A 13,122-nucleotide genomic window follows, 5' to 3' on the forward strand; every position below is an offset into this window, starting at 1 on the left:
TCTGACTCTGTCTCTCTCTGACTCTGACTCTGTCTGTCTCTGACTCTCTCTCTGTCTGACTCTCTCTCTGTCTGACTCTCTCTCTGTCTGTCTCTGACTCTCTCTCTGTCTGTCTCTGACTCTCTCTCTGTCTGTCTCTGACTCTCTCTCTGTCTGTCTCTGACTCTCTCTCTGTCTGTCTCTGACTCTCTCTCTGTCTGTCTGACTCTCTCTCTGTCTGTCTCTGACTCTCTCTCTGTCTGTCTCTGACTCTCTCTCTGTCTCTCTCTGACTCTCTCTCTGTCTGTCTCTGACTCTCTCTCTGACTCTCTCTGACTCTCTCTCTGTCTGTCTCTGACTCTCTCTCTGACTCTCTCTCTGACTCTCTCTCTGACTCTCTCTGACTCTCTCTCTGACTCTCTCTCTGACTCTCTCTCTGACTCTCTCTCTGACTCTCTCTCTGACTCTCTCTCTCTCTGTCTCTGACTCTCTGTCTGTCTCTGTCTCTGTCTCTGTCTCTCTCTGTCTCTCTCTCTCTCTCTGTCTCTCTCTGTCTCTCTCTCTCTCTCTCTCTCTCTCTAGTATACTTTATTGACATGGCCAGTTAAATGACTTCCATTGTCATAGCAGCAATAAAGCAGCAATAAAGCATCAATAATAATAATAGTAGTAGTGGAAATGGAACTACAACAACAATATTAATGGTGGTAATAATAATAAATAGTAGTAGGTCAGTCTCAACATGGCTGAAGACACATGACATGGTATGAAAGCCAAAACTAAATGGGAAAATATTATTGACATTACATTACACTTTTCACTGGCTGTCCCTCAGGTTGTGGCAGGAGGACACATTTGGCTGCACATTTTGGCTTTTCACCCAATATATATACAGTGGGGAGAACAAGTATTTGATACACTGCCGATTTTGCCGGTTTTCCTACTTACAAAGCATGTAGAGGTCTGTAATTTTTATCATAGGTACAGGTAGCTGTACGGCAGGTAGCTTAGTGGGTAAGAGCGTTGTGCCAGTAACCGAAAGGTCGCTGGTTCTAATCCCCGAGCCGACCAGGTGAAAAATCTGTCGATGTGCCCTTGAGCAAGGCACTTAACCCTAAATTGCTCCTGTAAGTCGCTCTGGATAAGAGCGTCTGCTAAATGACCAATTTAATTTAATTTTAATTTAATTTAATTTAATTTTAATTTAATTTAATTTAACTTCAACTGTGAGAGACGGAATCTAAAACAAAAATCAAGAAAATCACATTGTATGATTTGTAAGTAATTAATTTGCATTTTATTGCATGACATAAGTATTTGATACATCAGAAAAGCAGAACTTTTAATATTTGGTACAGAAACCTTTGTTTGCAATTACAGAGATCATATGTTTCCTGTAGGTCTTCACCAAGTTTGCACACACTGCAGCAGGGATTTTGGTCCACTCCTCCATACAGACCTTCTCCAGATCCTTCAGGTTTCGGGGCTGTCGCTGGGCAATACGGACTTTCAGCTCCCTCCAAAGATTTTCTATTGGGTTCAGGTCTGGAGACTGGCTAGGCCACTCCAGGACCTTGAGATGCTTCTTACGGAGCCACTCCTTAGTTGCCCTGGCTGTGTGTTTTGGGTCGTGGTCATGCTGGAAGACCTAGCCACGACCCATCTTCAATGCTCTTACTGAGGGAAGGAGGTTGTTGGCCAAGATCTCCCGATACATGGCCCCATCCATCCTCCCCTCAATACGGTGCAGTCGTCCTGTCCCTTTTGCAGAAAAGCATCCCCAAAGAATGATGTTTCCACCTCCATGCTTCACGGTTGGGATGGTGTTCTTGGGGTTGTACTCATCCTCCTTCTTCCTCCAAACACGGCGAGTGGAGTTTAGACCAAAAAGCTATATTTTTGTCTCATCAGACCACATGACCTTCTCCCATTCCTCCTCTGGATCATCCAGATGGTCATTGGCAAACATTAGACGGGCCTGGACATGCGCTGGCTTGAGCAGGGGGACCTTGCGTGCGCAGCAGGATTTTAATCCATGACGGCGTAGTGTGTTACTAATGGTTCTCTTTGGGACTGTGGTCCCAGCTCTCTTCAGGTCATTGACCAGGTCCTGCCATGTAGTTCTGGGCTGATCCCTCACCTTCCTCATGATCATTGATGCCCCACAAGGTGAGATCTTGCATGGAGCCCCAGACCGAGTCGATTGACCGTCATCTTGAACTTCTTCCATTTTCTAATAATTGCGCCAACAGTTGTTGCCTTCTCACCAAGCTGCTTGCCTATTGTCCTGTAGCCCATCCCAGCCTTGTGCAGGTCTACAATTTTATCCCTGATGTCCTTACACAGCTCTCTGGTCTTGGCCATTGTGGAGAGGTTGGAGTCTGTTTGATTGAGTGTGTGGACAGGTGTCTTTTTATACAGGTAACGAGTTCAAACAGGTGCAGTTAATACAGGTAATGAGTGGAGAACAGGAGGGCTTCTTAAAGAAAAACTAACAGGTCTGTGTGAGCTGGAATTCTTACTGGTTGGTAGGTGATCAAATACTTATGTCATGCAATAAAATGCAAATTAATTACTTAAAAATCATACAATGTGATTTTCTGGATTTTTGTTTTAGATTCCGTCTCTCACAGTTGAAGTGTACCTATGATAAAAATGACAGACCTCTACATGCTTTGTAAGTAGGAAAACCTGCAAAATCGGCAGTGTATCAAATACTTGTTCTCCCCACTGTATATTTTTTTCTTAATCTTTTATGGTTTCAAATTGTTTGTACTGGATGATAATTTGGGCAAATAAATATTCTGAGTATTTGTCACAGTATAATAGGAAATGCAGCTCTGTCTCTACCTTTCTGAGGACCGAGTGAGTACAGCCTGTCCTCTCTGGGTAGTCAGATCTGTCTGTGATGACCAGTCTCTGTAGCCAGACTGTGCTCACTGAGTCTGTACCTAGTCAGTGTTTTCCTCAGTTTTCTATCAGTCACAGTGGTCAGATAGTCTTCCACAATGTACTGTCTGTTTAGAGACAAAGCATTGAAGTTTACTTTGATTTTTTGTGGTGTCTTTCCAATAGGTGATATATATTTCTTTTTGCTTTGTGATGATTTTGGTTGGTGGTCCTGAGGCTTTGTTGGGTTGGTTTGGGTTAGTGAACTGAGCCTCAGAACCAGCTGGCTGAGGGGACTCTTCTCTATGGTCACCTCTTGGCATTTGAGGGCATTGTAATGGTCACTCTCTCTCTCTCTGCTGACCATCTCTCGCTCTCTCTCTCAATTCAATTTCAATTTAAGGTCTTTATTGTTATGGGAAACGTATGTTAACATTGCCAAAGCAAGTGAAGTAGATAGTGAAATAAACAATAAATATTAACAGTAAACATTACACTCAGAAGTTTCAAAAGAATAAAGACATTTCAAATGTCATATTATGTATATATACAGTGTTGTAACAATGTGCAAATAGTTAAAGTACAAATTGGAAAATAAATAAACATAAATATGGGTTGTATTTACAATGGTGTTTGTTCTTCACTGGTTGCCCTTTTCTTGTGGCAACAGATCACAAATCTTGCTGCTGTGATGGCACACTGGTATTTCACCTGATAGATATGGGAGTTTAAATTGGGTTTGTTTTCTAATTCTTTGTGGATCTGTGTAATCGGAGGGAAATATGTGTCTCTAATGTGGTCATACATTTGGCAGGAGTTTAGGAAGTGCAGCTCAGTTTCCACCTCATTTTGTGGGCAGTGGGCACATAGCCTGTCTCACTGAGTCTGTATATAGTCAAAGCTTTCCTTAAGTTTGGGTCAGTCACAGTGTTCAGGTATTCTGCCACTGTGTACTCTGTTTAGGGCCAAATAGCAATCTAGTTTGCTCAGTTTTTTGTTAATTCTTTCCAATGTGTCAAGTAATTCTCTTTTTGTTTTCTCATGATTTGGTTGGGTCTAATTGTGTTGCTGTCCTGGGACTCTGTGGGGTCTGTTTGTATTTGTGAATAGAGTCCCAGGACCAGCTTACTTAGGGGACTCTTCTCCAAGTTCATCTCTCTGTAGGTGATGGCTTTGTTATGGAAGGTTTGGGAATCGCTTCCTTTTAAGTGGTTATAGAATTTAACAGCTCTTTTCTGGATTTTGATAATTAGCGGGTATCTGCCTAATTCTGCTCTGCATGCATTATTTGGTGTTTTACGTTGTACACAGAGGATATTTTTGCAGAATTCTGCATGCAGAGTCTCAATTTGGGGTTTGTCCCATTTTGTGAATTCTTGGTTGGTGAGCGGACCCCAGACCTCACAACCATAAAGAGCAATGGGTTCTATAACTGATTCAAGTATTTTTAGCCAGATCCTAATTGGTATGTCAAATTTTATGTTCCATTTGATGGCATAGAAGGCCCTTCTTGCCTTGTCTCTCAGATCGTTCACAGCTTTGTGGAAGTTACCTGATGTTTAGGCCGAGGTATGTATAGTTTTGTGTGTGCTCTAGGGCAACGGTGTCTAGATGGAATTTGTATTTGTGGTCCTGGCAACTGGACCTTTTTTGGAACACCATTATTTTTGTCTTACTGAGATTTACTGTCAGGGCCCAGGTCTGACAGAATCTGTGCAGAAGATCTAGGTGCTGCTGTAGGCCCTCCTTGGTTGGTGACAGAAGCACCAGATCATCAGCGAACAGTAGAATACGTGGTCTGTCGTACGGTAATTTGGTATAAAGCCAATTTGACATTTGCTCAGTGCATTGTTTTACTGATGAAATGAACTAGTCTGCTGTTAATGATAATGCAGAGGCTTTTCCTAAGGTTGCTGTTGACGCATATCCCACAGTAGTTATTGGGGTCAAATTTGTCTCCACTTTTGTGGATTGGGGTTATCAGTCCTTGGTTCCAAATATTGGGGAAGATGCCAGAGCTAAGGATGATGTTAAAGAGATTAAGTATAGCCAATTGGAATTTGTGGTCTGTAAATTTGATCATTTTGTTGAGGATACCATCAACACCACAGGCCTTTTTGGGTTGGAGAGTTTGTATTTTGTCCTGTAGTTCATTCAATGTAATTGGAGAATCCAGTGGGTTCTGGTAGTCTTTAATAGTTGATCCTAAGATTTGTATTTGATCATGTATATGTTTTTGCTATTTGTTCTTTGTTGTAGTGCCAAAAAGATTGGAGAAGTGGTTTACCCATACATCTCTGTTTTGGATAGATAACTCTTCATGTTATTTTTTGTTTGGTGTTTTCCACTTTTCCCAGAAGTGGTTAGTCTATGAATTCTTCAATTACATTGAGCTGATTTCTGACGTGCTGTTCCTTCTTTTTCTGTAGTGTATTTCTGTATTGTTTTAGTGATTCCCCATATTGAAGGTGTAGGCTCAGGTTTTCTGGGTTTCTATGTTTTTGGTTGGATAGGTTTCCCAATTTCTTTCTTAGGTTTTTGCATTCTTCATCAAACCATTTGTCATTGTTACTTTTCTTTGGTTTTCTGTTCAGAGGTTTTTAGATATCATAGGGAAGCTGACAGGTCAAATATACTGTTTACTGACCATCTCTCTCTCTCTCTGCTGACCATCTCTCTCTCTCTCTCTCTGCTGACCATCTCTCGCTCGCTCTCTCTGCTGACCATCTCTCGCTCTCTCTCTCTGCTGACCATCTCTCTCTCTCTGCTGACCATCTCTCTCTCTCTCTCTCTCTCTGCTGACCATCTCTCGCTCTCTCTCTCTCTGCTGACCATCTCTCTCTCTCTCTGCTGACCATCTCTCTCTCGCTCTCTGCTGACCCTCTCTCTCTCTCTGCTGACCATCTCTCTCTCTCTCTCTCTGCTGACCATCTCTCTCTGCTGACTCTCTCTCTCTCTCTGCTGACCATCTCTCTCTCTCTCTCTGCTGACCATCTCTCTCTCTCTCTCTCTGCTGACTCTCTCTCTCTCTCTCTGCTGACCCTCTCTCTCTCTCTGCTGACCATCTCTCTCTCTCTCTCTCTGCTGACCCTCTCTCTCTCTCTCTCTGCTGACCATCTCTCTCTCTCTCTCTGCTGACCATCTCTCTCTCTCTCTCTCTGCTGACCATCTCTCGCTCGCTCTCTGCTGACCATCTCTCTCTCGCTCTCTCTGCTGACCATCTCTCTCTCTCTCTCTGCTGACCATCTCTCGCTCTCTCTCTCTGCTGACCATCTCTTTCTCTCTCTCTCTCTCTCTCTGCTGACCATCTCTCTCTCTCTCTCTCTCTCTGCTGTCTCTCTGCTGTCTCTCTCTCTCTCTCTCTCTCTCTCTCTCTCTCTCTCTCTCTCTCTCTCTCTCTCTCTCTCTGCTGACCATCTCTCTCTCTCTCTCTCTGCTGACCATCTCTCTCTCTCTCTCTGCCGACCATCTCTCTCTCTCTCTCTCTCTCTCTCTCTGCTGACCATCTCTCTCTCTCTCTCTGCCGACCATCTCTCGCTCTCTCTCTCTCTCTCTCTCTCTGCTGACCATCTCTCTCTCTCTCTCTCTCTCTCTGCTGACCATCTCTCTCTCTCTCTCTCTCTGCCGACCATCTCTCTCTCTCTCTCTCTCTCTCTCTCTGCTGACCATCTCTCTCTCTCTCTCTCTCTCTCCTTACCATCTCTCTCTCTCTCTCTCTCTCTCTGACCCTCTCTCTTCTCTCTCTCTCTCTCTCTCTCTGCCGACCATCTCTCTCTCTCTCTCTCTCTCTGCCGACCATCTCTCGCTCTCTCTCTCTCTCTGCTGACCATCTCTCGCTCTCTCTCTCTCTCTCTGCTGACCATCTCTCTCTCTCTCTCTCTGCTGACCATCTCTCTCTCTCTCTCTCTCTGCCGACCATCTCTCTCTCTCTCTGCTGACCATCTCTCGCTCTCTCTCTCTGCCGACCATCTCTCTCTCTCTCTCTGCTGACCATCTCTCTCTCTCTCTCTCTGCTGACCATCTCTCTCTCTCTCTCTCTCTCTCTCTGCCGACCATCTCTCTCTCTCTCTCTGCCGACCATCTCTCTCTCTCTCTCTGCTGACCATCTCTCTCTCGCTCTCTCTCTCTGCTGACCATCTCTCTCGCTCTCTCTCTCTGCTGACCATCTCTCGCTCTCTCTCTCGCTCTTTGATAGGACTAGTTGGTGGCTGGGCTGTAAGATGTTGGTGTGAAGGGAGTCACCATGATTCAAATTAGACCCCCTTCTTTTACGTAACGTTAATCTGTCTGGGAGTTGTTGACGTTCCAAGAGGTCACTGCCCAGCCTAGGCGACGTTCCCACCGTCCTGCCGTTTCCTACTTCTGGGAAACAGGAGTGTGGGTTAGGTGGAGCAGGCGAGGCCCTGTCTAGCTATAGGGCTGGGGCCTAGCTGTTAAGTGTCTTAAGGCTAGCTTTCTAAGACGGGACCAATGACTCACCTCTCTCTCTCTCTCTCTCCCTCAGACGTCCTGCTCTACAGGCAGAGTATCTAGGGGTTAAGTGTGTAGAGTGGAAGTGTCTAGGGTACTAACCGTTCTCTCCCTCCCTCCCTCCCCTAGGCCCACTACTCTACAGGCAGAGTATCTAGGGGTTAAGTGTGTAGAGTGGAAGTGTCTAGGGTACTAACCGTTCTCTCCCTCCCTCCCTCCCCTAGGCCCACTACTCTACAGGCAGAGTATCTAGGGGTTAAGTGTGTAGAGTGGAAGTGTCTAGGGTACTAACCGTTCTCTCCCTCCCTCCCTCCCTAGGCCCACTACTCTACAGGCAGAGTATCTAGGGGTTAAGTGTGTAGAGTGGAAGTGTCTAGGGTACTAACCGTTCTCTCCCTCCCTCCCTCCCCTAGGCCCACTACTCTACAGGCAGAGTGTCTAGGGGTTAAGTGTGTAGAGTGGAAGTGTCTAGGGTACTAACCGTTCTCTCCCTCCCTCCCTCCCCTAGGCCCACTACTCTACAGGCAGAGTGTCTAGGGGTTAAGTGTGTAGAGTGGAAGTGTCTAGGGTACTAACCGTTCTCTCCCTCCCTCCCCTAGGCCCACTACTCTACAGGCAGAGTGTCTAGGGGTTAAGTGTGTAGAGTGGAAGTGTCTAGGGGTACTAACCGTTCTCTCCCTCCCTCCCCCTAGGCCCACTACTCTACAGGCAGAGTGTCTAGGGGTTAAGTGTGTAGAGTGGAAGTGTCTAGGGTACTAACCGTTCTCTCCCTCCCTCCCTCCCCTAGGCCCACTACTCTACAGGCAGAGTGTCTAGGGGTTAAGTGTGTAGAGTGGAAGTGTCTAGGGTACTAACCGTTCTCTCCCTCCCTCCTCCCCTAGGCCCACTACTCTACAGGCAGAGTGTCTAGGGGTTAAGTGTGTAGAGTGGAAGTGTCTAGGGTACTAACTCGTTCTCTCCCTCCCTCCTCCCCCTAGGCCCACTACTCTACAGGCAGAGTGTCTAGGGGTTAAGTGTGTAGAGTGGAAGTGTCTAGGGTACTAACCGTTCTCTCCCTCCCTCCCCTAGGCCCACTACTCTACAGGCAGAGTGTCTAGGGGTTAAGTGTGTAGAGTGGAAGTGTCTAGGGTACTAACCGTTCTCTCCCTCCCTCCCCTAGGCCCACTACTCTACAGGCAGAGTATCTAGGGGTTAAGTGTGTAGAGTGGAAGTGTCTAGGGTACTAACCGTTCTCTCCCTCCCTCCCTCCCCTAGGCCCACTACTCTACAGGCAGAGTATCTAGGGGTTAAGTGTGTAGAGTGGAAGTGTCTAGGGTACTAACCGTTCTCTCCCTCCCTCCCTCCCCTAGGCCCACTACTCTACAGGCAGAGTATCTGCTTCCTTCACCTCCACAGCAATGACCCCTGCGACCGAACACACTGCAGGTTAGTGGTCTCTAACACACTGCAGGTTAGTGGTCTCTAACACACTGCAGGTTAGTGGTCTCTAACACACTGCAGGTTAGTGGTCTCTAACACACTGCAGGTTAGTGGTCTCTAACACACTGCAGGTTAGTGGTCTCTAACACACTGCAGGTTAGTGGTCTCTAACACACTGCAGGTTAGTGGTCTCGAACACACTGCAGTTTAGTGGTCTCTAACACACTGCAGGTTAGTGGTCTGTCTAGCACACTGCAGGTTAGTGGTCTATAACACACTGCAGGTTAGTGGTCTCTAACACACTGCAGGTTAGTGGTCTCTAACACACTGCAGGTTAGTGGTCTCTATAACACACTGCAGGTTAGTGGTCTCTAACACACTGCAGGTTAGTGGTCTGTCTAGCACACTGCAGGTTAGTGGTCTCTAACACACTGCAGGTTAGTGGTCTCTAACACACTGCAGGTTAGTGGTCTGTCTAGCACACTGCAGGTTAGTGGTCTCTATAACACACTGCAGGTTAGTGGTCTCTAACACACTGCAGGTTAGTGGTCTCTAACACACTGCAGGTTAGTGGTCTCTATAACACACTGCAGGTTAGTGGTCTCTAACACACTGCAGGTTAGTGGTCTGTCTAGCACACTGCAGGTTAGTGGTCTATAACACACTGCAGGTTAGTGGTCTCTAACACACTGCAGGTTAGTGGTCTGTCTAGCACACTGCAGGTTAGTGGTCTCTATAACACACTGCAGGTTAGTGGTCTCTAACACACTGCAGGTTAGTGGTCTCTAACACACTGCAGGTTAGTGGTCTCTAACACACTGCAGGTTAGTGGTCTCTATAACACACTGCAGGTTAGTGGTCTCTAACACACTGCAGGTTAGTGGTCTCGAACACACTGCAGTTTAGTGGTCTCTAACACACTGCAGGTTAGTGGTCTGTCTAGCACACTGCAGGTTAGTGGTCTATAACACACTGCAGGTTAGTGGTCTCTAACACACTGCAGGTTAGTGGTCTCTAACACACTGCAGGTTAGTGGTCTCTATAACACACTGCAGGTTAGTGGTCTCTAACACACTGCAGGTTAGTGGTCTGTCTAGCACACTGCAGGTTAGTGGTCTCTAACACACTGCAGGTTAGTGGTCTCTAACACACTGCAGGTTAGTGGTCTGTCTAGCACACTGCAGGTTAGTGGTCTCTATAACACACTGCAGGTTAGTGGTCTCTAACACACTGCAGGTTAGTGGTCTCTAACACACTGCAGGTTAGTGGTCTCTATAACACACTGCAGGTTAGTGGTCTCTAACACACTGCAGGTTAGTGGTCTCTAGCACACTGCAGGTTAGTGGTCTCTATAACACACTGCAGGTTAGTGGTCTCTAACACACTGCAGGTTAGTGGTCTCTAGCACACTGCAGTTTAGTGGTCTCTAACACACTGCAGGTTAGTGGTCTCTAACACACTGCAGGTTAGTGGTCTCTCTAACACACTGCAGGTTAGTGGTCTCTAACACACTGCAGGTTAGTGGTCTCTATAACACACTGCAGGTTAGTGGTCTCTAACACACTGCAGGTTAGTGGTCTGTCTAGCACACTGCAGGTTAGTGGTCTCTATAACACACTGCAGGTTAGTGGTCTCTATAACACACTGCAGGTTAGTGGTCTCTCTAACACACTGCAGGCTAGTGGTCTCTCTAACACACTGCAGGTTAGTGGTCTCTAACACACTGCAGGTTAGTGGTCTCTAACACACTGCAGGTTAGTGGTCTCTAACACACTGCAGGTTAGTGGTCTATAACACACTGCAGGTTAGTGGTCTCTATAACACACTGCAGTTTAGTGGTCTCTAACACACTGCAGGTTAGTGGTCTCTAACACACTGCAGGTTAGTGGTCTCTAACACACTGCAGGTTAGTGGTCTCTAACACACTGCAGGTTAGTGGTCTCTATAACACACTGCAGGTTAGTGGTCTCTAACACACTGCAGGTTAGTGGTCTCTCTAACACAGAGCAGGTTAGTGGTCTCTAACACACTGCAGGTTAGTGGTCTCTATAACACACTGCAGGTTAGTGGTCTCTATAACACACTGCAGGTTAGTGGTCTGTCTAGCACACTGCAGGTTAGTGGTCTGTCTAGCACACTGCAGGTTAGTGGTCTCTATAACACACTGCAGGTTAGTGGTCTCTCTAACACACTGCAGGTTAGTGGTCTCTCTAACACACTGCAGGTTAGTGGTCTCTAACACACTGCAGGTTAGTGGTCTCTATAACACACTGCAGGTTAGTGGTCTCTAACACACTGCAGGTTAGTGGTCTCTAACACACTGCAGGTTAGTGGTCTCTAACACACTGCAGGTTAGTGGTCTATAACACACTGCAGGTTAGTGGTCTCTATAACACACTGCAGGTTAGTGGTCTCTAACACACTGCAGGTTAGTGGTCTCTAACACACTGCAGGTTAGTGGTCTCTAACACACTGCAGGTTAGTGGTCTCTATAACACACTGCAGGTTAGTGGTCTCTAACACACTGCAGGTTGGTGGTCTCTCTAACACAGAGCAGGTTAGTGGTCTCTAACACACTGCAGGTTAGTGGTCTCTCTAACACAGAGCAGGTTAGTGGTCTATAACACACTGCAGGTTAGTGGTCTCTCTAACACACTGCAGGTTAGTGGTCTCTATAACACACTGCAGGTTAGTGGTCTCTATAACACACTGCAGGTTAGTGGTCTCTCTAACACACTGCAGGTTAGTGGTCTCTCTAACACACTGCAGGTTAGTGGTCTCTCTAACACACTGCAGGTTAGTGGTCTCTCTAACACACTGCAGGTTAGTGGTCTCTCTAACACACTGCAGGTTAGTGGTCTCTCTAACACACTGCAGGTTAGTGGTCTATAACACACTGCAGGTTAGTGGTCTATAACACACTGCAGGTTAGTGGTCTCTCTAACACACTGCAGGTTAGTGGTCTCTATAACACACTGCAGGTTAGTGGTCTCTATAACACACTGCAGGTTAGTGGTCTCTCTAACACACTGCAGGTTAGTGGTCTCTCTAACACACTGCAGGTTAGTGGTCTCTCTAACACACTGCAGGTTAGTGGTCTCTCTAACACACTGCAGGTTAGTGGTCTCTAACACACTGCAGGTTAGTGGTCTATAACACACTGCAGGTTAGTGGTCTCTCTAACACACTGCAGGTTAGTGGTCTCTCTAACACAGAGCAGGTTAGTGGTCTCTCTAACACACTGCAGGTTAGTGGTCTCTTTAACACACTGCAGGTTAGTGGTCTCTAACACACTGCAGGTTAGTGGTCTCTAACACACTGCAGGTTAGTGGTCTCTAACACACTGCAGGTTAGTGGTCTATAACACACTGCAGGTTAGTGGTCTCTAACACACTGCAGGTTAGTGGTCTCTCTAACACTGAGCAGGTTAGTGGTCTCTCTAACACACTGCAGGTTAGTGGTCTATAACACACTGCAGGTTAGTGGTCTCTCTAACACAGAGCAGGTTAGTGGTCTATAACACAGAGCAGGTTAGTGGTCTCTATAACACACTGCAGGTTAGTGGTCTCTAACACACTGCAGGTTAGTGGTCTCTAACACACTGCAGGTTAGTGGTCTCTAACACACTGCAGGTTAGTGGTCTCTATAACACACTGCAGGTTAGTGGTCTATAACACACTGCAGGTTAGTGGTCTCTAACACAGAGCAGGTTAGTGGTCTCTAACACAGAGCAGGTTAGTGGTCTGTCTAGCACACTGCAGGTTAGTGGTCTCTCTAACACACTGCAGGTTAGTGGTCTCTATAACACACTGCAGGTTAGTGGTCTCTAACACACTGCAGGTTAGTGGTCTCTAACACACTGCAGGTTAGTGGTCTCTAGCACACTGCAGGTTAGTGGTCTCTAACACACTGCAGGTTAGTGGTCTCTATAACACACTGCAGGTTAGTGGTCTCTAACACACTGCAGTTTAGTGGTCTCTAACACACTGCAGGTTAGTGGTCTCTAGCACACTGCAGGTTAGTGGTCTCTATAACACACTGCAGGTTAGTGGTCTCTAACACACTGCAGGTTGGTGGTCTCTCTAACACAGAGCAGGTTAGTGGTCTCTAACACACTGCAGGTTAGTGGTCTCTCTAACACAGAGCAGGTTAGTGGTCTATAACACACTGCAGGTTAGTGGTCTCTAGCACACTGCAGGTTAGTGGTCTCTAACACACTGCAGGTTAGTGGTCTCTATAACACACTGCAGGTTAGTGGTCTCTATAACACACTGCAGGTTAGTGGTCTCTATAACACACTGCAGGTTAGTGGTCTCTCTAACACACTGCAGGTTAGTGGTCTCTCTAACACTGCAGGTTAGTGGT

The 13,122-nt window shown here is 46.5% G+C and overlaps 1 protein-coding gene across 1 annotated transcript in view; it reads left to right on the forward strand.

Annotated features, from left to right (window-relative positions):
• Positions 1–13,122, forward strand: part of ppil2 (peptidylprolyl isomerase (cyclophilin)-like 2) — a 60,928-nt gene that overhangs the window by 21,344 nt on the left and 26,462 nt on the right. The window contains exon 11 of the mRNA XM_045212259.1: positions 8,688–8,763. Coding sequence (XP_045068194.1) covers positions 8,688–8,763 — 76 coding nt within the window. The remainder of the gene's footprint in view (positions 1–8,687; positions 8,764–13,122) is intronic.

This window comes from Coregonus clupeaformis, unplaced genomic scaffold (genome assembly GCF_020615455.1).
Source record: "Coregonus clupeaformis isolate EN_2021a unplaced genomic scaffold, ASM2061545v1 scaf0002, whole genome shotgun sequence".
In the NCBI taxonomy this organism is placed as follows: Eukaryota; Metazoa; Chordata; class Actinopteri; order Salmoniformes; family Salmonidae; genus Coregonus; species Coregonus clupeaformis.